Raw genomic sequence first — 25499 nt, 5'->3', positions numbered from 1 at the left:
GCGACACCACGTGACACCACGAGACACCGCGCGCCGCCCAGCGGAGCAGAGCGGAGCACAGCGCCCCCTAGCGGGAACGGCGGGACGGGCAGAGAGCAGCGAGTTGATTAACACAAGGTAATTAACGCCTGGCCAGCGGGTCTGTGTGTGTAACGTGTGTGTAACGGGAGGCCGCAATAACAACCCCGGGCCTGCAATAACACACGTATTGCCCGTACAACCGTTTCCCATCCGTCCCGTTCCACGCGCTGAACGCCCCGCCCCGCGTTGCCGGGTATCAGACCCAAAACTCCCCAGCAGCCGGTTGCTGCTCACAACAGATTAATTCTATTTGTTCTCCAGCCCAACGCTCGATGCCCGTCGTAAAACAGCCCAGGGCCGCAGAGCCGCTGTGGATTGAATGGGACAGGAGAGCACAGAAGTGTGGATTGAGACACACGGTCTATGCCGTCAATGGGGACCAGTACACGGGAGAGTGGCTGGACAACCTGAAACACGGTAAGAGCCAATATTGGGACAAACAGCAGCAATGGGGGAGCTCAGCATCACCGAGCTGCCAGGCGCTGTGTGTTCATCCACCTACAGCAGCACGTGGGCTGTATACGGCCATGCACAATGTGCTCGGACAATGAGCTGCAGGGCTGTTAGTGAGACATGTGGGCTGCAGGTGTTACAAACACCATAACCCAGCACAATGCAGCTCCACACACACACCCTGCACTGACAGTCACTCCTACACAGACACTGACCCTCAGCTCCCACCATCCAGGTTGCTGGAAAGGCACAACCCAATGCACTGACAGCCCCCAAAGCTGGGGATGCTGCCGCAATGACACGCTGCCCTCTGGGATTCTCATTGAGCATCTCACATCCTCCTACCTGCAGTGATCACCTCCCTGCAATCTGTTTATTGATGCAGGTAAAGGCACCCAGGTCTGGAAGCACAGCGGTGCAATTTACAGCGGTGACTGGAAGTTTGGGAAGCGGGATGGGTACGGCTCATACAGCATCCCTGACCCCGAGACCAAGGAGTACCTGAAGGTGTACACAGGATGGTGGAGCAACGACCAACAGTGTGTAAGTGACATTTCCTGCCTCTGCCTTTAACATGCAAAACCATCCTTTAAAATAGGGATGTTTTTCCAAGCAGCACCAGTCCCACACACTGAAGGTCCAGAAGGGTTTGGGGATTTGCTTCCAGCACGTTTGTGGTGCAGGAGGAACTTGCCCACAGAGCAGTACTGCAGGCGCTGTGAGAGAAACCAGCTCAAGCTGTACAGCACAGAAAGCAAAAAAAGACACGTTATTTGGGGAATTAAGGCCGTCACATCAATCACCAGCTTCTCTACAGGAAGCAGTGAGGAAATCATCTGGTAAAAACAACTGCAACCCTATGAGCAAAATCCTTTTAGGATCTTCTGATCTGCCAATGGAGCCCTGTGTTTGCCTTCCTGTCTGCTCCCACGTTACATTAACAACCTTCTCATTGCTGTGCAGCTCCACGGCCGGAGCCTCTTAGTGGAGCTTCTGCCCTCATTCCCTGGGAATGTGCTTTGGATGATTCAGTTTTGGCACAACATTTACAACAACATCCAAACAACACTATTGTTATTTTTCCTCTGCAAAAATCTTCCCCTTTGCATTGGAGCTACGTGGAATTTACTGCTCTGAAGCAGCAGCTACAGACAGACTTACTTTTTTCCTCTTTCCCCAAAGGTAAATTACTGCTTTGTTCCTATGGGAAAACTCCTTAATACCATGTAAATAGTTCTCAGGGGTATTATGCCCCACTATGGGGAAGTCTGTAACCTGGCCAGCACAGACACAGGATAAACACCTCCCTGAGGTTCCCAGCTCACACACACTTAATAGGCTTAATTCCGAAGCTCACTGATCAAATGCACCACCAGCAACGAGCTGAGATGGCCCGAGGAGCAAGAGCTGCTTGTGCTTATGGATGGAGCAGGGGCAGAATCATTGTTAGCGGCTCTGGAGATTGTTACCCTGCTCAGGGCTGGGAAGGGGCTGCCAGCCTGGGATGCTGCAGACTGGAGACATCAGCTGTGCCATGGGGCATCACATCCCACTGGGGTCACTTCAGTCACGCGTCCCCAAGTTTGTACATCAATCAAACCTACTTTTAGCTAAATATCAGCAGCAGTCATACAAAAAACAATACCCTGAGATACAGGCCTGAGATTTAATGGGAATATGATAATTGGTCAATAAAACCCCACAGCATCACCTCTCATTTCCTGCAACACCTCAACAGAGGTGGAGCTTGGCTGCCATCAGCTGTGTCTGTTTTGATAGTCCCCTAAGTGAGACTAACACCTCATTCCAACCCCTCTGCTGCTGCACAGGGCAATGGGACGATGTTCTACCCCAGCGGGGAGCACTACGAGGGCGAGTGGAGCAACGGGCAGAGAAGTGGCTGGGGCCGGATGTGCTACAGAGACGGCTCCATCTACGAGGGGCAGTGGCTGGATGACCAGCCGGGCGGGCAGGGGATGCTGTGCCTGCGTAAGTATCAGCACCTGCCTGTCCCATATAGAACCCACAGTGTGCAGTAACGGCCCTTCCCTGGAACTCCAGCTCAGCCTTGTGGGGCAGAGGCTGCTGCCCCGTCTGGTGCCTCTCAGTGTTCTGGTCTGGAGGCAGCAGCTTGGGCAAGGGTGGGCCCATCATGCTTAAGGCCACACACATGGAAGCTTGCTTTAGCTGTGATTTACATTTAAATGATGGAGATGGTTAGGGTTAGAGACAGCACAGTTGGGTCCCACAAGAACAGATCTCTATTTTTAAGGCAGGCACACTGCCAGGCAGGCTTTCTAGCTACTGCATACCAGAGTCCATGTTCCAGTACAGTACAAACAACAGGTTTTCTGGGCTCCTTCTATCCCCTCTTGTACTTCCAACAGCAACTCACAGTGAGAGAACACAGGGGGTTCATTAGGACACAGTCCCTTCCCAGCAGTGACACTCGAGTGCATCACAGATTGGAGCTGCTGGGGGCAATCCCACCATAAAATAGAAATCTGGATCTTTTTCCCTGTTATTTTGCTAGCAGCTCAGTGTTTTTTTCCCCAAAGCCAAGAATCCCAGCCCTCTGCAGTATGGAACAGCACATTCCAGAACACTGGAAGAAACGCCATCACTGCAGGTCATCATCATTCCCATTATTAATCTCTTTATTTTCTGGGGGGCAATCTCCAGGCAAATCACTTGCTAAGCAAAGCAGCCAGGAGGAACGAGCGTGACCCCCCTGCACATTGCGTACACATCTACGCTTTCTCTGCTGGCTGTAAACCCATTTTGGATCAATGGCTCATAGCAATGACACCAACGCATGCGTTCAGGGTCGGCTCATTCAGCTGCCCCATTCTGTTCCCATCCAAGCCACTCTCCCTGTTACAAATCAGACACTCTCTGGGTTTAGCAACTGCTGTTGTACTGCCCAAGAGCCCGCCTGCCCCAGGCAGAGCCCGGGACCCCACCGAGCTGGATTCCTTCTGGTTAAAATTAGCCAGAGCGATTATTTCATACCCATAAGCCGAACACATTCAGCTCGGCCGCTGGAAGCGTGCCCTGTGCTGGCAGCATTGCAATGGTAAAAGAAAAAGGAGCTCTCCAGAGGAGGTCACAACGAGCCACAGCTCAGATTAAATCGCTCACCCTGGCCACGTGCCTGGCAGGGGGAGCAGTCAGGAGCAAGGTGCTGCTTCACCAGCACAGCTCAGAGCAGCGATAAGCAATGCAGCCATAAGCAATGCAGCCATAAGCAATGCAGCCATAAGCAATGCAGCCATAAGCAATGCAGCCATAAGCAATGCAGCCCTGGGGTCCTCTGCTGGGGCAGCAGATGTGAGCAATGCATGGGAACACCAGAGTGTTCCTTCCTGTGCAGGCTACAGCCCCAGCTTTGTGTCCAACCTCTTGATGAACACATGCACATTTCACAGCCTGTTCATGTATTTGATTGCAGCAAGTAACAATAGGTACGAAGGAGGTTGGAAGGATGGAAAGAAACACGGCCCAGGCAAATTCTACTACTTGGATAAGGGGCAACTGTTTGAAGGCATCTGGGTGACAGATGTACCGAAGTGCGGGACTATGATTGACTTCAGCAGAGATGCAGCTCCTGCCCCTACTCGGTATCCAATCCCAAAGGTAACTGCTTGGAAATGCTGCTTTTGCTAACCATGTTTACACCAATAGTGCTTATAAGAGCTCACAGTACCTCTCTGGACCATGCTTTCTCTTCAGGTAGTCACTCAGGGTCTGTGCTCGAGCTCTTTTGGTCAGCAGCATCCCATTCCATAGAGAGCAGCCAAACAATGCAGAGCTTTGCATTGTAAGGTTCTCCAACAAATATCACAGCAGCACAGAATAATAAAAACCAAACACTCACCAGAGAAAAACAGCCCTAATGTTGCAAAAAGAGCAGCTTCTGTAACTAAAAATCTTTACCTCACATGGTTTGTTAGAGGTCACCCAACAGAGCTGCCTCTTTGGCAGCTCAGCCCAGGGCACAGGATGAGTTTTGTAGCTGCTAAAGCAGGATGTTCGAGCCCAGCAGCTCAATTAACTCCCTTGGAGACCAAATTATGACCTAATTTTCCTTGTTTTATGAACCAAAAGAAAGCATCAGCTCTCACTGCCGTTATTGTGCTTTCAGCTGGGAGAGATTTATTGATCTCAGAATAGGAATGAAGAAACATAAAAGGAGAAAAATTGACTGCAGGTTTTCATGAACCGTTTGTCAAATTACCGTCAGTAGCAGCTGTGAGGGAAAACTCAGCATCTTCCCTTTCAGGGCGTGCAAGGATAATGAGCAACAGGAGGATGTGTTTGAGAGGGCCCTAACTGTAGTGAGGGGAAGGACAACTGAGTGGCCTCGGAGCAGCTGCTGTTGTGCTTCCCTGTGCATTACCTGCACCCACCCCATTTGACAGCAAGGACTCCTGCTGTCACATAACTTACTGATGCTGAGTGTAATGGCTGCTTATTACTCACTGTCTGAAACCACAGGTGAGATCCAACAGGCTGCAGACCAAAGCCAGTTTTGCTCAGGAACGTGCTTTTGTTAAAGAAGAATCACTGCGGTGCTCCACTTTCAGCTGCTGCAAGGAGACAAATGGATGTTCAACCCTGTAATGAAATTTGGGAAGTGCAGTGATGTTTCTGAATTAGTAACTGAAAGGCTGTGGGATAAACTACAGTCTTGCTGCGTGGGAGATGCTCTGTTAACGTTAATCAATATCTATAAACTTTAAGCCTCTTTAATTACATTGCATAATTGATTTCTGTTCTTTTTATTTAGATTGAACTGGCTGATCCTGATGGTGTTTTAGCAGAGGCCCAAAAGATGTTTGCTGACAGCCAAAACGAATAACTGGATGCTAAAGGACAAAAGATGCAAGATAAGAACATGATCTGGGATACTTGCCTATTTGAGTCCCATGTCTGTGCTGCTGTACATCGTCTTGTGGTCAGCCTCACTTGTCCCCCAGAACTGCCCCTGTTTGCTTCACTGTGCAGGCAGGCTTTGCTTCAGGCCTCCTCCCACCCACTGTTACTTAAAACACAACAAGCAGCAGCAAATAAAAACCATCCACACCACCAAAATACGCTGGTGGATGCAGTGACTCTTTGCCCAGATCCTGGCCTATTCCTCCTGCTGGTCACAAGGTCTGTGGCCGACTGCTGAGAAACAACACGCTGCAGGATGCTGCGTCATCAGTTCTGATTTAAGCTACACTTCAGAGCACCATGTCTCGTTTACAGCTGTAAAGCTGGTCCCTTTTCACATTTTCTCAGTTGGAAGATAACCTACTTTTCTATTTAAACACTTGGAAAAGAACAACAGAGCACTTAGTGTCAAGATTTAAACAGTGCTGATGGGAGGAAAAGCATTCCGCCAACATTGTGCTCTTTATACCTGTGTGAACGGGAAACGTCATCCTTGTACGACTGCAACGAGTACCTGCACACATTTCAGAGACCCTCAGAAACACGGCGAGGGGCAGCACAACACAGGCAAATAGAGGCGGGGGATGTAGAGAAAATGAGCATTTTCAGGCATCTGGGTAACAATCAGCAATAGTTGAGTATGTTTTATTTCATTATCTGAAGTTGTTTTATATCTAAATAATTGACAAACAATAACTGACATTTAAAATGCTTGAGGTAAACGTGAAATACCATTAGTATAAATAAAGAATAAAAAACAAACGTTAAGTGCACTCGTAACATCTGGAGCCATACGCTCAGGCCTGGTTACTGCCTCTGGCACACAGCTATGAGACGTGTCCAAGGCACAACTTTCATGACCATTCCCACAGCTGGAAAAGGAGAGAAACACACTTGATACCAGAGATTAAAGTGCAGGAAATAGTCAGTCAAATGGCTGTAGCTCACAGCTCCCACAGGTTAGGACCCACTGGCTTAAGAAAGTTAAAAAATAAGCTCGTAGCTTTATATTTCCTAAACAAAACACTTTCATTTTGTAAAAGATCCACAAGATAAAAAGAAATCCAGAAACTTACCAAGAACAGCAAATAACTTTACAAAATAAGCTTTGTAAATTAAGCTTTGATAATATATTTTCTGGACTTACATTCAAAATAACGTTAGGAGTTTTAAATACATCATTTACAGACAGACACACAATTCTTCAGCCCTACAGCACCACTTGTTCCAGGACACACATCAAGTCCAACCTGCTTCCTTTCCCTGCTGCTTTTAAGAATCCCCCCTCCCAGGGTGGCACTGAAAGATGGGAAAACAAACTGTGTCTGCCTCAAAGTTACCGTGGTTTGGAATGCTGTTTTCCCTACTGCCTTCACTATCGGAATCTTTACAGTGCTCCAGGAACAAATGCGTGAGGAATCGCAGTCACAGTTCTCACCATGGATACATTCACACCAGTACGAGATCTATCCCTGAAACACAATGGAATGGCAGAGCTGGAGAAAATCCTGCCAAACCTCCATATGCCAGGAGGCCCTGGGAAACCAGCATGTGGGAAACTGTCTTCTGCCAGTGGACAGAGGATACCCCAAGAAACCTGCTGAAAAAAACACCAAGTCCTTTTCTAATGGCTGTTTTTTAGAACACAGATGCACTGCTGGTAGCACTGTCAACAGCTTCCACATCCCACAGAGTGAAAATACATCGGGATAACCTGAGATAGAGGCTGCGTGTAAGAGACCACACTGAGCCCAAGCTCGCTTAGGTACAGCTCACAAACAACACAACCTCCACAGTTTAGATTCCACAGTGTTCACTACAGTAGGAGGTGAAGGTATGATCCATTAGATCTGCAACCCGGCTCACTTTGTGTTCAAAAATGGCTTTTACCCATTACAAACCAAAGCTTTTCTGCACAAGAACTGCGTTCCAAAGAAAATCCACTTACAGACACAGCTGGAGTTAGTGCAGCAGCCCAGGACTATCGCTGCCTCCTTCTTGGCCAAACCTCTCAAATGAGAGGCCCAAGGAAAGTTTCGTTTAAAGAAATAATAAAAAAATAGACACCACAGCCTCACTAGCATAGATTCATGTCTGAAAGTAAGCAGCAATATTAGTTACAAATCATCTATTTTCATAAATAAATCTACAGAGATAAAAGTAGCCTTCCAGATCCTCTGGAAGTAAAAGATGTCTTAAGAAGTTATTATGGACAGCACTTCAGCAAGCAGAAGACAACTTCTAAACAAGGAAGACCAAGGCATAGCTAATTACTTGGGAATCCAATGCAGAGAAAGCACCTTTTGCTGCTTGTATCTGAGGATTTATTAAAAATATATTTTTAATATAAAAGTATAAAATAATTGCTTCTTTGACTTGGAAAAACCAGCAACGGTTCTGATCTTCAAGCAAAAAAAAAAAATCCAGTGATAACTTCCATTTAGTTCCTTCTTTTTAAAAAAAGATTCCTAAATGGAAAACAGGCAGTTCTATCTCTGCAGATAATACATGCCAGCTTCTGAGAACTTCAGAACGGCTATTGCTTTTATTTTCTTCCAAAGAAGAGCATAGTAGTCTCATTCCTTCTCCTGTGGCCACACCACATGGCAGCAGAACGAGTCATGGGTGTTCAGTGAGTTATACAGCGTGTAACTGCCATGGAAAGGGTGCTGGAGGAGTCACTGATGTAAGAATTACTTGGCAGCAAAACACACTGGGAAAGCGGTGGGAGAGCTTTCCCTTCTACCATCTGTCAGACTGAGAGAACAGTGCGAGCACCGGAACCAAGAGCTAATTGCTGCATATCCCAAGTAATTTGTATGATGCCATGCAACATCTACTGGACAAGCGACATCTTCTAGTAAATGCCAACATTATAAAAAGAGGAAAAAGCTTCTCTGTCCATTCCTAACACCCAAATGTACAGCATTACTCTCCTTGCATTTGTGTAGCCACCATTCAGTGGTAAGAAGCAGCAAATGAGAGTGCTCACAAAAGGGAAAGGTGTGTGGTACACACAAACCCAGCCATTAATTCCTTCTGGTCTCAGCTAGCCATGTTATGGTGAGAACTGCTTGGTTTCTTTTTCCCAAACATTTATAAACTTCTACTGAAAAGAAAATCAACAGTTTGAACATTCATGCACGGGGGAGTCAACATAAGGCAGGAGCAGAACGGTGGGTTTATTTTCTTTAAGTACAGGTTTATGCAAAATGGGTAACAGCTGGGGAGATGGCATCACCTCTGTGATCCAGCTGATCCTGGAGCCGTGCAAATTCAGCAAGTTCATTCAGTTCCTGAAACTGCCTGTCTGTTTTATGGCTCACCAGAGACCTGTAGAAGTGGACTGCAAAGACAATGAAAATCAGTCCAAAGGGAACCATGATAGACGTCGATGCAATGGCTGCCGCCTGTCCTGAAGTGATGCTAGAATTGCTGTTCTGAGCTGGGTCAAGGGGGTTCTTCTTCAGGGGAAGAAACTTCACCCAACACAGCAACACCACCTCTGCAAGAAAGAGCAAAGTCCCAATGACAGTAGAAAATGCCCAGGCAAGCTCAATGTGCCGATGCATACGCTCATGAGGAGATTCCTTTACAGAGTTGAGATTATGCACGTTGCTAACGGCCTCTATGTTTGGAAGAATGCAGGTACTTATCATGAGTGCAAAAAGGTGAACTGCAACAAGGACTGTAGTACAGGCACTGAAGGCTATCAAGAGACCTCGTGGGTAGTCGTGTTCTGCATCGAGCTGAACTTCTACCATGGCCACCTGAAAGGGGAAAAAAGGAGATATAATTAGCTCTGCTACATACTGCTCAACTACCAATTCTGATTTTAAATGATTTTAATTGCAGGATAATTAAGCAGGACATTCTAATTCTGTCTATGCTGAGACAATACAAATACTTATTTGATTCCTGATCCAAACAAAATAATAGGCTGCACCGCACTTCAGTCTTAGGCGGCAGCTATCACACAAGGCCACCCCTTCACATTTACTGCTCAGCTTAAAGCCAACCATCAGCACGCACAAACGCTACAAACAGCGCAGCCACTGAGCTACCCCCAGTCATCCCATGGAACAGCTGGATTTTAAGAGTCCGAGTGTGCTGATCACAAGGTGAAAGAGTTCTTCTTTCCCTACTACTCAAGTGGCAGCTTTTGATCTCTTACCATAGATTACAGGTATTGCTGAGTGTTAAGAAATGTTTTGTGTCTCATACATATGTAGAATGAATGCCGTACGAAGTCATTTGAAGTACGTATCAGTAACATGACTGCCTGTGAAGGCTGCAGGCTGCCTTCAAACCCTGCTACTGCTTTCATCTCCTGTGCGTGTGTTCTGAAGAGCAGGAGCCCTTCATTAGGATGATCACCTTTCCACCAAACCAATCAACCAGGGGAAGATTCAAGAAGGAATTATTCAATTCAGCATGCTAAGATCTCAGATCCAGAAAGCACAGTAGTTACACCTGTTTGAAAGTATAATAACGTGGTATTTACAGCAGAAATCCTCCTGTTTGAGGGATGAAGCAGCATGAGAAACCCCAGCCAGCACCAGCCTCTGGAAGCTGCACCTATAGCCACATCACTGGGAGAGCATCTCTCCTGTGTCTCATCAGCACAGGTTAAGCCCATTGCTGCACCACACAGATGGCCTCACTGGCACTCGGACCACAGCACACATCTCAGATACCTTAATTTCCATCAAAAACTCTCATGGACAAATGTTCATAGACAGATGCACAAACAGTGAGTATTCACATCTCACTACTTTGCCGGAGCGAGCAAAACTGCACCAAGCCTGGGATCCCACCTCCACACACACAGAGCCAGCACGTCCTGGGCACCCCAACTCTTAACTGCCTGCACCAAACTTTAAGCCAACCAAAGGCTCTTACACACGTTTCAACAGGCACTCGAGGCCATTTGCCAATATTTTAATTCCTTTATTGAAACCTCTTATCATCATAAGCCCAACCAACCAGCCAAGCTAGTGAGCAGCACCCAAGTGCTAAAGAAACTCCACCAGAAGTGACAGTAATATACACACAATTCCTGCGTGAAGGTTTGAAAATAACCACTTCTCAGCTGGGAAAACTTCACAGTTGAGAGGATAAACATATGGCCGCCAGGTCTCTCTGCAGCAGGGATTGCTCTGTGAGCCCTCATGCACCCGTGGGATGCTGGGCTTCCTGTGCTGTGTTTGTCACAGAACAACTAGGCTGAGCTAAAGGAAATCTCAAGTAATTACACGTAATCTATAAGCACCCAGTAATGATTTGGCTTTACTTAAATGCAACCAAAAGAGCCTTACACAAAAACAGCGTAACTCAAGCAGCATTCACACATTCAGATAGCTGTGTGCAGAGCATCATAGGGACATCTGATCTCCACAAAGCAGAGGCCCAGACCAGGCATCTCCTAAGGAAAAGGGCAGCATTTTATCACTGCTGGACACCTCCGTGTGAGTCCCTACAACCACGACACCATGACAGAACAGGTGAAAGCTGAGCTTGAGGGACGCAAGCAAGGCTTTGGTGTCTGTGGCTGACAGATGCATTAAGGCACAGTGGCTTTGCACAGGACGCCTGCTGCACTGGCAGGCCCCACATCGCTTCTCATAGTGCTTTCTGAAACACTCAGATTTGCTTATAAGCAGGAAGGGCGTAACTTCCTTCAGCTCAAACCATACTGTGCAACTAGCAACTGTGATTGCAAGCATCTCATCTCTGTTAGAATAATCACAGGCGGCAACAACTCCAGCTGAAAGGCAGCACAATAAGCTGGCTGCCAGGCAGGCACCACCACACACTGCCCAGTATTCCCAGTTTGAGAACAGGCAAACAAAGCAGAAGCCATGTGCCATCTTGAGAAACTACAGCAGCTGGAAAAATATTTCTCCTGACAGTGAAGAGATCACAGCGTCATAGATTCAGCCCTCCGAGGGAACAGTGTAAAAGCTCCACGCTTTGAACATTCAGGGTATATTGAGACACACGCTCAGCGCTGCTCACCAACACTGACAGCTCTTTGCATTCTACAGGCTCTCCAGGAAGGGGGGTGGATGTTTTTCTTAAACTTTCCTTGTTGAGAAAATGCAACGTGCCTAAGAAACAAAGACATCAGAGTTTTTCATGTGTTCACAGACCGGAAAGGAAAAAAACAATGCTGAAGCAATTAGTTGGACAGAGACACCCTGAAGCAAAAGGGAAACACACTCCATTGCAGTTGTGACACCCTGAAAGGAGAAGGGAAGGCAAGAAAGCACTGCTGCTTTGCATTCATTCAGCATCAATGGGTACTTCAGAAATCCCTTCAAATGGAGGCTGCAGGATGCAGAATGCCCCAAGGATTTCAAAGCCTACTGAAATTGATAGAAAGCCTCCACAGGGGGCACAGCAAAGCTGCCTTGTGCTTGTGCCTGGCAGAGTAACTCCTGCTTGACCTGTAAGTGAGAAATCAGTTCATGTTTTCTGTCTCCTCAGACAACGAGGGAAGTTGCTTTGGGAACCTTTCTCTGGAAACTAGCAGAAAAACTGCCAACACTTCTCAGTTGCAAGCTTCCATTCTAAAGAAAGTAAACAGCACAGGCCAGGCACCTAAAACAAAAAGCTCCATTTTTCATTATGAGATCCTGCATCTGCTGTCAAACAGTGATGCAAAGCACGAGAAGTTCCTGCCTCCTCTGCTCCTGCTGCAACTTCAAAATAAGCAGATGAGGACTGCTCTTGTAAGGCCATGCTTGCAATTCCAGCGCCCTGGTGAGCATGTTTTGTAGGATCCAATCCCACACAGCACGGTCTGAAATGTAGATGCTGATGTTCCACACAGCACTTTTTCCTCTGTGACCTCTACTAGTTTTCTATGCTGACACAAAACACGCAACCCTCAGGGCACCGATATCTCCATGGTATCCAACACAACCTGCTTTAGCATCTTTGCCTTCCCCACTGTTCAGGTTTCTTTGAACACTTGCCACCTGACTTGTACTGCACAGCTGGCAGGGCCGCTGCCAGCACCTTGCCTTGCCGCACAACCATGGTGTAACGTGGGTTAGGAGACACCTCAGAGGTCATCTGCTCTAATCCCCAGCTCAGAGACGAGCTAACTTTAACTTCAGGTCATCCTACAGATATGATGGACAGATTTACTGCAGCCCTTCACAAAGCTGTAAGTCTGAAACAGAGCTTCCTAACAGAACTAAAGGACACTCGTGATTTCAGCATGCAAGACTGGAGCTTGCATAAAACTACAGAAGGGCAGCACTCAGGCTTTCAAGAGATGACGGAGTTTGGGCACGTCATGTTAAAGCTTTCGACAGTCCTGGATTTCAGTTATGGGAGCCTGAATAATACCATACTGCAAGAAACCAAACAGCTTTCATCAGCAACAACACTGCTTTCTATAGAGAACTGGTCGCTGCAAATGAAACTCACATGGCTTCACAAACACAGGATAAGTTCCTGCCCTGGCTTGTCAGTTGCTCATTTTATCACGGGGGGGGACATAAATTAAAGACTTGCTTCAAATTTCAGCACTAATTCTCAGTTTTATAAGCTACGAGACAAGTTTTGGTTCCTGTTTAACAATCAGATTCCCTCAAATTAGAAGTATTCTAGGAAAATAAGACACGAGAAGCAACGATTAGAAGGAAAACAAAAGGGAGAAGTGAACTGAGAGCCACCCGTGCAGCGGGTCACACTGACACTTGAGACTCTACAGTGGAAAGAAGATAACCACTTTGTTGTTATGGGCAATAGCAACAGCAGCAAACAGCTTCTGAGAGCTCTCCCACTTAATCATAGGCTTAATCACAGGCTACATCCTCGCAAGGCCGCCCTCACCTCCTGTCCTTGGCTGCCAGCCCTAGGTAAGAACCTGATGAAGAGAAAAAGGCAATTTTTATACAGAGCAGTACGTGAAGAATGCTTTCTAAGAAAGCTTTGTGGTTGAATATTGTCTGGGGCCATCCACAACGGAGGCAAATCTGACCTGGAGAAATGTAACAGAACTACAGCAGTTTCACCTTGCCAAAGCAGAGGCTGTGAGCACAAAGTTATTGCAGTAACAGATCACAGTTTATCTACCTGTGGGGCCACAGGGGAAGCTGGGAATGAGGCCATAGGTGGGATGGCAGACTGTTGTGCTGCTGCAGCTGCCCTCAGCTCCTGAGCTGCCTCCGTTTGCCTGACAGCGCTGCTCACTCCCAGAGGCACAAAGGCTCTGCAGCTCACACACCATTCATTACAAGTTATAAACAACTCATATGAAGACACTGTATGAGCCAGAAATAGCCACAGGAAATTTAAAAAGACAAGCAAATGATACTACTGCTTTTTCTTTTTTAAGCACAAAAGGTAAGCATCACTTACGTACTAGACTAGAACTGCGACTCTGGGGCTTGTTATGTGTTTAGAATGGAGAATGTTAATATTTGCTGAAGTCACCACTGGAACAGGAATGCATGATTTAGCTTGTTAATAAACATGAAAATCCAATACCCACATAATCAGAGTAAATGCTCCTTGAGAAGGCAGTGATTCGACATGGCACTACTTACAATAAATCGTGTTTTTAAGTACAGGGTCACATTAGAATGCACAGCAGGAAGAAACAACAGCTTCATATCGCCTTGACACTCTCCAAATGACAGCAGCCATAGGCAGCTGCTGTTAGAGAGCAGGGAGAGCCCTCAGTGCTCCTTGCTCCTGCCTCACTCATCTGTAACCTCCAGACAGGGATGCTCCAAGGAGCAACACAACAAAGCTGGATCCTACTTCTCAACACTTCCATAGTAAGAGCTGATATTGAAGCGACGTGTCAGTGCAGCACAACTCCTAGGAAAGATGACAGAAGCTGCCTTCTGTGTCAGCTCTTTCAAAGGCAACAGCAGGCAGTTCTGTGACAATATCCAGAATTTCAAGCGTGTTTGTCACTATTGGCCAGTCTGCCCAGTTTGAATCATTAGAGGCATTTACAAGTGCACTCTCTGCTAAGTAACATCCCCAAATCTAAGTCAACCACCAAGGCTGCGTAATTTAGATCTCTAATTTAGGCTTGGGTTTTTTCATAGAGCTGTTAATTGGGGGCGGGGGAACACTGTGACTTCTCCACTTTGATAGTTGTTGGGATTTAACAGCTTCCCCGTGATTTTTGGATCCCCCTGCAAAGTCCTTCCAGCAGAGATGCTCAGCATCGAGGCACCACGTGGGACTGGACAACAGCACCCATGGAAACCTGCACAGAGCAAACACTGAGGAGCATCACTAACATCACCCTCCAGCCACCAAAGCCTGCATTACTTCCTCAAAGCGAACACCAAGCGTAACATCCTGGTGTGCAGGCTCAGAACCAGCACTAATTGTAAAGCAGGCTTTTATTAAGCAGTCCTCTGTGGAAACATAACGTTTGTGAGCTTGAAACCTGGCTGAGCATTTCATGCTGTGCACGTTGTTGCTCTCTGCAATTGAGACTTTAGCATGGATCATTTAACTGGGGCATGCTTCGCTAATCTGGAGGGAAAAACCTCTGCAAAATGGCTGCAGTTAGATGCAAGATTAGTTCAACAATGAAGAACCAGTTTAGTGGGAATACACGTAGCTGGTACTAAAGGATACAAACACTGTTTAATAAAAGATCAAGGATCAATGGAGCGGGCAGGAACAAAGCACACTGCACTGCTGGCAATTCCCAGCAATGAGCTGGGAAGTCCTGGATGTGTCTTTCAGTCTCTTTCTTCCTTGTGTTGATAAGGAAAAGGGAGGAACAATGACTCTTAATTGCTGCAATAAGTTTTAGATCCAGGACCAGATTGTACCTCAGCAGCCCATTGTTCAGACTCCAGGTGCTGGGGAATCCACCGAACTCTGGGAACAAGTGGAATGTCACACGCAAGGGGCTCTGCTAAGCTTGAAGCTTGTGCTTCCCTGTGAGCACAGGATGAGAGCTGGGGCTGTGCGGCCTTGGGAAGCTGAGAGCAGCCTGTCAGTGTCTAACGGGGCTGTAAGAAAGAAGGGATGGACTCCTTAGTGGCATTTGTTGTGAAAGAACAAGTGGAAATGGTTTCAAACTAAAAGAGGGGAGATTTAGATTGGATAATGAAGAAGTTGTTCACACTGAGGGCAGTGAGGCACAGGGTGCACGGAGACGTGGAGGTGCCCCATCCCTGCAGACACCCACAGTCAGGGGACGGGGCTGTGAGCACTGATGGAGCTGTGGGTGTCCCTGAGCACTGCAGGCAGTGGGAACAGCTTTGGGGTCTCGCAACTAAAACGATTGTACGGAGTCCTGCAAACCACGTGCAGCAGCCCCCGCTCGGCCCGGCCGACACAGCGCCCTGTCACTCAGTCCCCGCGGGCTGTTTTTAGCCGCCAGAGGAGGGCACTGACATTTATTTGACCGACAGAGCTTCGCTCTGAAACAGCATCATCTGCACCAACAGCGGCACGGAGCGGATCCCGCTGCAAACGGCGCCCGAGATGGGAGCGGGCCGGGTCTGACAGAGCAGAGCTTCCACCTCAAGTAACCAGGAGCGACAGACGGAGTGTGGAACAAAGCGAGCAACAAAAAGGGAGAAAGAAAAAAAAAAAAAAAAAAAAAAAGGAAAAATAAAAGCAGGACGAAGCGCACACAACTCCCTCAGAACGATACAGCCCCAAGAGTTTCTCAATATCTCAGTTCACACTGATCTCCAAACGCCCCCAATGAAACCCGGTGGGATTTTTCTCCTTTCTTTACCTTCAAATAAATAAACCATCGTAACCCGCAGCCTCAGCCCTCTCCCCCCGTGCCGTGAGGACTAAACCCGTGTGTGGGGCTAAATCCCCACAGCCCCGGCCCCGTCACACATCGCTCCGTCACACAGCACGGCGGCAAAGGCTGCCCCGCCGAAAAGGGAAGCTCCGCTCCGCCCGCCCGCCCTCACCCGCCGGGCGCTCACCATGGCGAAGCCGGAGAGCAGCGCGGAGGTTCGGCTGGAAGCCTTCAGCTTGGCGCGGCTCAGGTAGAGCTTCCGCCAGGACAGCGCCTGCATCGAGTGCTCGTTCAGGCTCATGAGCTCCGGGCGGCGGAGAAGCGGAGCTGGCGGCGGAGGCAGCGGCTCCTTCCGGCGGCAGAGCGAGGGCACGAGCTGCGCTAACACCCCATGGCGCCCGGCGCTGCTGCCGGGGCTGGGGCCGCACCCGCCGCCCGCCGCAACGAGTCTGCGCCGCCGCCCGCCCCGCCCCGCCCCGCTCTGCCCTGAGGCGGAGCCGCCGCTTCCCGCCTCCCGCACTGAGGTGAAGCGCGGTGCGGTTCTGAGTCCGTCACCCCCGTTTTGCTGACAGGGATCTGTGTTTTCTGAGGTAACTTTTCGCACATTTGTGGTGATCTGCCCCCGCAGGACAGAGACAAGGGACGGGGCAGCCACCCTTCCCTCAGAGCCCCCCCCCCCAACCCGGCTCCTCCGGCGCTTCACTTCACAGCTTACCCCCCCCCAGCCCTCACAACAGCGTTACATCAGCGTTAATGCAAACTTTATCAGGGAGCGGCTGATAACAGCCGGCCGTTAGCAGAACATCACCACAGAGCCGCGACAGCGCTCGTAAACTTTGCAATATCCAATGCCGTGCAGTGCTATTTATTTCCATGTGTTTTACAGAGGGAACAGCAGGCACACAGCAGGCAGTAAGAGGTGACACAGCCCCAAGGGCCACTGTTGGAAAGGTGAGGCTTAAATCCACTGCTAAAGAGTTCCAGTAAGGAGATGGATGATTCTCACCATAGAAAGACCGAGCAAGGACCCTGCCTACAGGTATGCACGAGCTGAATTCCTACAACAGCAGTGCTGTTAGGAATTAAAAGTGGGGGTGATTTTCTGTGGCACTCAAATGTTCCACCTCAAAGTAATAATTGCAACGCACCTACAGGATGTTTGCTTCGGTCCTCTTAACACCTTTCACCTATTTGCAAGATTATTCTTTATATATATGTGTATATATATATATATATAGGTGATGACAGAATGTGCACACAGATCACAGTGCTTTTCTCTCCATTTACACCACCAAACAGCAGCTGACACAGAAACAGGGAAAAATCCGGACAATTTGAAGCCTGTGAAAGTCCGCATACAACAATGTTATAAAGTATTACTCTGTTTTATGTGTTTTCAGTCTTAAAATGAACTACAACAACAAAAATCAACACACATCTTCCATTTACAACTGAAACAGCGTATCCATTTTCTTCCTTTATGTCCCATTTTACGCCTCCATTCTGAGATATAAACTACACGGGATGATTCTTTTCTTTCCAACCCTAATTACTCACCACTACACACACCTCTGTCCTCTATAGAGTTGGCTGAAACGATGAGTCACTCGGGTTTAATTAACTTCGAAATGCTTCAGGGAGCTCTGAAATCCTGCGGGAGTTCAAAGCCGGGGTTTGTTGGTGCCTCAATGAGTGCAATAGCAGCAGGCCGCCAACAGGGTGTAGTCCTGCACTCTGCCTTCAGCTCAACACATTGACCCGTCCATCCTGTACTAAACCACGGTCTCTACAGAGCAACAGAACAGACATATCAAAAATATAGAGGGTTTTCTCGTTTTGTGTTGCTGAAGCGAGCAAGGTTTCCTGTGGGTACACAAACATTAGCCTTAACGTGGGATATATAAGCATGAGAAAAAGGAATTGGCTCCTTCAGCAGCAGGCTGCTATTGCCTCGAATTACAGGTAACCTTTGCCCATTCTCTGCATCATTTTTGCATGAAAACAATCAGAGGGAGCAGCAGAAATCCCCAGTTTCTTCTCATAGAGCCCTCAGAAATCCATCTGCTGTCATACAGGTACTCGTATTTTTCTGCTAAAATTGTATTTGGATATATTTTCTGTAGGAGAACTGGTAAGAATAGGTGCTCACAGCACCATATGACACTATTTGTATGATATGGAACCCCTGGTAAGAAACCACAACGTGACCCTGGGGGGAACTGAGCCCTCAGCCCAGCTGCCAGCAGTTAACATTCATCCTGCAGCACATGATGCTGCTCTAAATGGCTTCATCCCATCCATTGCAGCTGTGGATGTCATCCTATACACCCTCTTTTTTTCCTTGGTTCTTTTAAGTTTGTATCTTTGTGTTTTGGTATTAATACACACAATTATTGCAGGAGTATTTCAAAGGGAAAATGAATCGTAGCTTCACTGGGATCGCGTCTGTCTTAAAACAAGGTTACGAACATGTTTTCTACGTTAGGAGGTTTCTAGATGAATACTGATATTTCTGAAGCATGCTTCCATATTTCAGTCATGTGCTCGAGTGTTTCCAGGTGTGTGTGATTAGCTCAGCCCTCGCTGGGTTTGCTTGGTGCACTGAGAGGCTCAGATAGTCCATGTCCCCCAAAAAAAGACTGAGAAAAATGGCTTGATTTCCTTTTATGTCCATGTTCTGCTTTTGCTGGTGGACTTCTGTACACTGGATGGATGATGTGTTTTGTTTGTCTGATGAGTCTCCAGTAACGTCCATTTATCTCAGACAAGTCCTCTGCCCTCAATCCTACAGATGTACACGTGCATTTAATTTGAAGATTGAGTAATCTTGGCTGAAAGGTCAGCGTGTCCATACATCTTTTCAGGATTATGGATTAATAACGCACTCCTTATAGCGGACATCTGCAACCCACACTTCAATATATAACCCATACAACCCTTCTTTATGATAATAAAGTTCAATCATCTGCAAGCAGGGCCATGTTAGAGAAAGATTACACGATTTCTCAAGGTTCTGCAAACAGTTGTTGGCAGATGCAGAAAGAGGAGTTTGCTGCCTTCAATCCACCATCAGAACCCTTTGAGTCCTGCCTTTATCCGTGTTATGCGGGTTGTTACAATGTGGGCCTTTCCAAAGAGATGAGCGACAAGGCCTGCAACGTTGAACTTATGTGTCTTTTGTTATAATATTGACTACATTGATACAGTGCTTAGAATGCAATCGATGAGTCAACCTGGATGCTGTGTGTAACGTTGCAGGACTTCACCCCCCAGCCCATTAACTCCTTTCCCCAGTACCAGGTTTCCAGCCCCACTCTCTGCCCCCCTCATGTCTGTGCTCTGCCCGCTGCCACCCGGCTGCGGTTCCGAGACCTGGCACAGCACATCGCCGCCCCTCCCCTCCCTTTCCCTCCCCCCCCCCAAAAAAAAGTGCCGGTGCAAACTTGCCCAACTCTAGCGAGACTTTTAGCAGCTGCCTTTTGTGTTCCCTCCTCCCTGTTTGGGTCGAACATGCGGGACAGGAACCACTGATAATTAAGTGATGAAACTCTCCGAAAAAATGAAGGTGGAGAAGGACTCTGGAAGAAGATTGGTGTGTAGCTGCCTTCGGTCTCTTTCCTATTTGTGCCTTTTAATTGATTTTGCCTAATTGTTCTCCCAGGGAGCGGCACCGGCTGCAGAGTGCCGTAGTTCGCCACAGAGCAGCGCAGACACCGCGGGGGGGAAATTAACCGAGGGGAACAGGAGAGGGGACACAATTATTTCTCCCCGTGGCAGCGGTTCGGGCCGGTGCGTGTTGCACCCCCTGCCACCTCCAGGCGTTGCTGCGGGGCGGGGGCAGCCGCCCCGACCCCCCGTTAACCCTTTCCTCCCCCGACTTCGGGCTCCGGTAGAAGCGCGCAGACTCCGGCCGCGATAAGGGGTTGGGGGGGGGGGGAAATTCATCGCGGCGTTACATAATGCGCCCAGCTTTTAAATTGCGGCTTCCGGCGTGGCTATGGAAACCCCGGGATTATGTAAATACCGAAACCTTAACACTGTGCTCGAGGGTAAACGATACCCTCTACGCCCACCTCCCCCTTCCCTCGGAGTGGTCCCGTGTTCACGTGCAGCAAAATAACAACAACCGGCGGTTGGGGCTGCGCTTGTTCTCGCCCCTGTTTGGCTTTTCTCGCGTCTCAGCACCTGTTAGCGCTGTCAGGAGATGGAGAAGGTGCGGTACGCGGCTGGGGTTCGCACTGGGGGAGACTTGGTGAATTTCGTGCCCTTACTGCTGATCGCATCACCCTCCCTGCCGACCCCACTTTTCCGCCCCGTGTGCTTTGTGTTTTGCAGCGCCCCATTGGCAGGAGGAGGTACGATGAGCACGAGGACCTCTCGGACGTGGAGGAAATCGTCAGCATCAGGAGTTTCAATCTGGAGGAGAAATTAAAGAGCAAAACGTACCGCGGGGATTTCGTGCACTCTATGGATGGGAAAGGTACGGCCGCGGCCGCCTCCACGTGTCGGGCATCGGGGAGCCGCCCCCTGGGCCGGGTGCTTTGGCTGCGGGTGCACCCACGAGCCGCTCGCAGGGCCGGGCTTCCCCACTCGCTAAGTTCTTTGTGTTCCCGGCTCTTGTTGAGTTACTAGAACAGCTCGGTGTGCCCGGTGTCGGAGACCCGTGTGGGCAGAACCGCAACCCTGAGGCTGGGGCTGTCACCGAGTTGCTCCCCTGAGGACTGTGAACATCCTTGCCCAGGGAAGGGTTTTGCTGCAGTCCTTCCGAAATGGCTGTAACTGTGGGGCTGCTAACTTAGTTAAGAAACTTCCTTTTTCTCATGCAGGCTTCGTTTTGCACGAGCATTTAAGCACCTTTTAGAAAAGTTAATGTGGTGGAGAAATTAAATACCTATTTTATTTAGGAATGTGTTTGTTTAGGAGATAAGCTTCGCCCTGACCCCTTCTTCCTCTGAAATAAATGTGAGCACCTACTCTTTTTTAGCTCAAAAATGTTAATGAATTTTCCAGGTGTTTGCCGTTGCCCTGCACTGACCTTCACCTGGCTGAGCAGCCCTAACATCTCTGGGTAGCATTCCCCTATCTGAGGAACCTGAAAATAAATGGGAGTCTTTTGTTAGTTTGTTGTGGTCTGTGTCCACTTTGTTCAGTCCCACAAGGGATTTAAAAGCTCGTGGGGGCATTCTGAAGAATGGCTCTGCCTTTCTGTTTGTTGTTTTTATTTCTTTACTGTTGGTTTATTTTTTCCTGTAAATCCAGGTGCTGAATTGATTTGAGGCAGAGCAATGAAAGTGTTTAGTTACAATAAAAAAGTCAGGTTTTATGAACACGTGGGGTTGGTTGAGTGATACTTACTTCTATTCCCCACATCTTTGTCTTTATTTTTGATGATAACTCTCCTTTGACTTTTCTTTCCTGCCAGTACTGGGGGTTGGAAGTTTTCTTCACAAGCATCATAGCTGCTCGTTTGCTCAGCTGTAAATCTGTCTCTGCTTCTTCAACTGTTGTTATTCTTGATATTTGTGTGCTGTGCCTTGGATGAAAGTTTTCTTCAAAATATATCTGTGGCTTATTGAACTAAGGCCAGATCTGTTAGAAGGTGAATGCATATTAGAAATGAGGGTTTGCCTAATATAGGAATATTTAATTAGAGTATTAATTATCCTTATCCACAGACTAGTGGAAGTAATGTGTCTGTAATTGTAATGTTTTTGTAAATAACTATAATTAGACTGCTCTGATGTGACAACTCGAGGTAGGAATATCACATCAATTCCTGTCATAATTAGAAACTGCATGTGGCAAGGAAAAGTTTGTTAAAGGAGAGGGAAATAGATAATGCATTAAATGATTTGTGTCTTTGGCAGCGTCATGCTTAACTGCTAAAGATTCAAACACTACTTTCCAGTTTAAAGCAGTGCATGAATGCTAGTTCCAAGAGAACTGTGGGGTTCTGCAGGCACTGCTCGCACAAATTGCTGCCTTGTAACTTTCTAATCCCTGAATCACTGCTATTGTATCAGACCACCGCATAAAGAAATCCACAGGAAAGCCTAAATCCGTATAATCCTCAGGGTGAAGCAACAAGGTGATGCTGGTCAGTGTTAACAAACTTGCATTTAATTTTGTTTGTTGGTGTGCCATTCTGTGACCTCCACACAAAAACTATTCATTTTCACCACCTTCTTAAGTGCCAACAGCTGTACGCAGTTTCTGCATATTAGTTCCTGCAGTTAGATTTCTAGTTAATTAGGGGAATGTCATCAGCTGAAAGTAATAATCCTCATGGAAACAAAACATGTTCACAGCATCAGGGCTTTGTGCTGTACTCAAATGATGCTCAGAGGAAAACTTTCCTCTAGTTGAAAAAAAAACAAACAAAACTATAGCTTGAAATGTACAATGTAAGAACTTTAGTTTGGATTACTCATTTGCCCCAAAAGTACTCTGCTGATTTGCAGTAATTTGGTTAAGATTCTCTTTTAACTGTTAATTTGCTATTTTGTTACAACCTGAATGTTTCAGCCCAGATCTTAACTGACCAGGTGACTGGATTCTATTCTACATGCAACAACGAACAGGAAAAATAGAGAGCAGCTGGGAGAGTGTTGTCTTCCATTTGGTTTCTGGTTTGGACTTAAAAATGTGTTTTGTTTATATTTTTCTCTGAGTAATAGCAGAGTTCATCGATGAGATGAGGAGAACAGGTTGCATTTTGAGAGAACACAATGTGAGGAGCTAATGCCATTGTAATTGATTTTGGATTTTAATTCCTTGTTCAAACAGATTTTACTTTTGAGTACGTGCAAAGAGAAGCTCTCAGAGTTCCACTTATCTTCAGAAATAAGGATGGACTGGGAATTAAGTAAGTTACCACCAAATCTTGATTAAGAAACTCTTCTATAAAACCACCGTTACGCTTTGCTTTTATTTATGATGGTTATTCTAATGATTTTAAAAGGTATCATCGTTAGTTGGACTGTCAGCACCCTTGAGAAAGAGTGATTTTTTTTTCTCCTTAAAAACAGGATACAGAGTTCTATAAAACTTAAATGCATCTAGTGTAGTCAAAAATTAACTGGTGATAAATGTAGAAATAAAATTCAAACGTTCTTACTTTCAATCAGTGCTGCAAAGACAGAACAACCGCCCTTCAGTTTTTGACTTCTCAATCATTTTCTGCATTACAGGTGGAAAGTCTAATGTTGCTTGTCTTTCTCCTTGATAATTTTATCTTCTCAGAGTGCTACTACTTTGTAAATATTTAAAATGTGGTGTTACTAGAGCCTTTCTGAGTTTACATTTTCTTAATATCCAGTCATAAAGGATCTGGTATTTTAATAAGCAAATTTTACAAGTCCTTTTTAATAAATGTGGCAGTGTCAAAGAGAGAAATGCTAAGTCACGGCTTGAAGCAGTGACGGAGCACTTGGTTGGAAGGCAGGGCTAACCCAGGGGAGCTCAGGTGCATGCAGTGTACCTGAGTGATTGGAAGGGGTGGAGCCAGGAAGAACTATTACTTCACTCAACTTCAGCTGCACATCGCACAGTTTAATGCTATGAGCTATTAAAAAAATTGGGTATTAACAAAGCTAAGCTACCTCAGTATAATCTAAGGAGAGGTGAGATTACAGGTCTATTTTGCTGTGGTCCAAAAATAGCCTTGCTCAAATGCTTATTTGTGTGTATATACACAGCATGTATCAGTCATCAGTGAAGACCACTGAAAGTAAGCTACCTTTTTGAGGTAATTATTATCAGGGTAGTTCAATAAATAGCACTTCTGATACATGGGTTGGATGTGAAGGACTAACAAGACCAAGCATGGCATCACTCTTCATTTTCAATTGGCTTTTTGGAGTTCTGGCAGTTAAAATAATGAGTCTTTTGACTTCAGAACTGGATTGTAAGTAGGTAGAAGTGGAATAAATACTAATCCACAGTAAGAGTTTTGGAGTTGAATTCCTGATTCTTTTGGATTCTTTTTCTTAGAGTACTAATGCATTGAGTGGTGAAGAAGAATGAGTGATGAAGGAGAATAAGTGCTTTATTTTGCCATGATGAGCTTAAAGTATTCTCAGCAGCCAGGCTTGTCTAACCTGCGTTTCTGTTTCCTACCAACTACTGGTATCATTGTAATACTGGAGATGGAATTCACCACCAAAGAGGAAAGAGGAGTGAAAAACACTGAAGCTTCCTTTAAGAATGCTTTTGAGCATAAAATCCGTATCACCAACTTCCATATCTCAATCAGTTAGTATGCTGATAAAAGTAAGAGTGACTTTACCTGATACATGAGCTTTGAATGGATCCTGCATAGAACCAGTGGGATTGTCTGTTTCACCATAATGGAAATATAAACCCATTTCATGGCAATACTGTCTCCTGTCTACAGCAGGCTATATTTATCATTTATGGATCACCTAATCTACCATATACGTGTAAGGTGACTTTTGAGATGCAGTGGTGTATAAAATACATGATATGAGAATTTCCACACTTCTGTTTGATGTTCAGCAGTCAGCTTGCAAGTCTGTGGCTGGCAGATGTACAAAGCGCAGCTGAACAGCCTGGTCACTGACTGGGGATACTCCAAAATGTTGAAAAATAAGATGAATGAGGAAAAATTGTTATAACTGAACTTTGGAAATTGATTTCACGTGAGTTTCTGATCATTATGAGCTGTTACTTCTGTAGCTAGAAGCAGAAAGATCCACCTGTGATCCATTAGTAGAAGGTAATCTTGTTTTCGTAGAGCTGTTTGATCATTCTTATTACTGTACCTTGGAGAGAGAGTGCTGCTTGGAAATACATTGTCTCTCATCTGAACATGGAGCAGTAGTAAAACAGCCCTAATTGTATAGGGCTGTCTGTGTCAGTTGTGCAAGTGAGGCTGAGGATGGAGTACAGCAATTTACAGTCTCAGCAGCAAGCAGAACAGACTTGATTTAAAACTGGGCCTCCCAAGGTGTAACTCAGCTACAGTATGGCTTCTTGTAGTTGAAACCTGCTGCGTTCAAGCCTGAAATTCTTTTCTTGGTGTACTTTTTGTACAACACATCCTGAGGATGCAGAGGAAAAAACAAGAATATGCCAGGTGTGCTTTCCAAACAGCTATTAATTTTATTTTTCCAGTTTGAGTAAAGTTGATTTTCAGCTGCTGCTGGAGCTCTCAGAAATAATGGGTTTGTTTGTATGCATCTGCATTAGGGCTGTTCCCTGATTTGGCTGTCAAATTTATTTTGATTTCTGCAGATCAGCTCTGCACCTG

The 25499-nt window shown here is 46.6% G+C and overlaps 3 protein-coding genes across 14 annotated transcripts in view; 2 read left to right on the top strand and 1 right to left on the bottom strand.

The window, feature by feature from the left end:
- Nucleotides 1–4: 4 nt before the first annotated feature.
- Nucleotides 5–6240, top strand: MORN3 (MORN repeat containing 3). The gene is made up of 6 exons (XM_015878137.2): nt 5–117; nt 343–498; nt 920–1077; nt 2364–2523; nt 3986–4170; nt 5324–6240. The coding sequence occupies exons 2-6, from the start codon at nt 354–356 to the stop codon at nt 5393–5395; spliced, it is 720 nt and encodes a 239-aa protein (XP_015733623.1). The 5' UTR covers nt 5–117; nt 343–353; the 3' UTR covers nt 5396–6240.
- ORAI1 (ORAI calcium release-activated calcium modulator 1) lies at nt 6091–16675 on the bottom strand. 2 transcript variants are annotated; one of them, XM_015878139.2, is made up of 3 exons: nt 16416–16497; nt 11491–11582; nt 6091–9242 (listed from the first exon to the last, which is right to left on the bottom strand). In XM_015878139.2, the coding sequence occupies exon 3, from the start codon at nt 9234–9236 to the stop codon at nt 8676–8678; it is 561 nt and encodes a 186-aa protein (XP_015733625.1). In that variant the 5' UTR covers nt 9237–9242; nt 11491–11582; nt 16416–16497; the 3' UTR covers nt 6091–8675. The 2 variants fall into 2 exon arrangements, with proteins under 2 accessions (XP_015733625.1, XP_015733624.1); XM_015878138.2 differs by lacking the exon at nt 11491–11582 and having other exon boundaries at nt 16416–16675.
- Nucleotides 16676–16725: 50 nt separating this feature from the next.
- The window catches only part of KDM2B (lysine demethylase 2B), a 99298-nt gene continuing 90524 nt past the window's right edge, over nt 16726–25499 (top strand). For 9 of the 11 annotated variants that reach the window (XM_015877690.1, XM_015877696.1, XM_015877694.1 and 6 more), the window contains exons 1-3: nt 19773–19820; nt 20564–20708; nt 23015–23093. In XM_015877690.1, coding sequence (XP_015733176.1) covers nt 19788–19820; nt 20564–20708; nt 23015–23093 — 257 coding nt within the window. In that variant the 5' untranslated portion in view covers nt 19773–19787. Of the gene's footprint in view, nt 16819–17114; nt 17268–19772; nt 19821–20219; nt 20442–20563; nt 20709–23014; nt 23094–25499 lie in introns of those variants that run through there. The other 2 variants (XM_015877687.2, XM_015877689.2) reach the window with 2 other exon arrangements.

This window comes from Coturnix japonica, chromosome 15, assembly GCF_001577835.2.
Source record: "Coturnix japonica isolate 7356 chromosome 15, Coturnix japonica 2.1, whole genome shotgun sequence".
Classification (NCBI taxonomy): Eukaryota; Metazoa; Chordata; class Aves; order Galliformes; family Phasianidae; genus Coturnix; species Coturnix japonica.
This window is presented reverse-complemented; position numbering and strand designations above follow the sequence as displayed.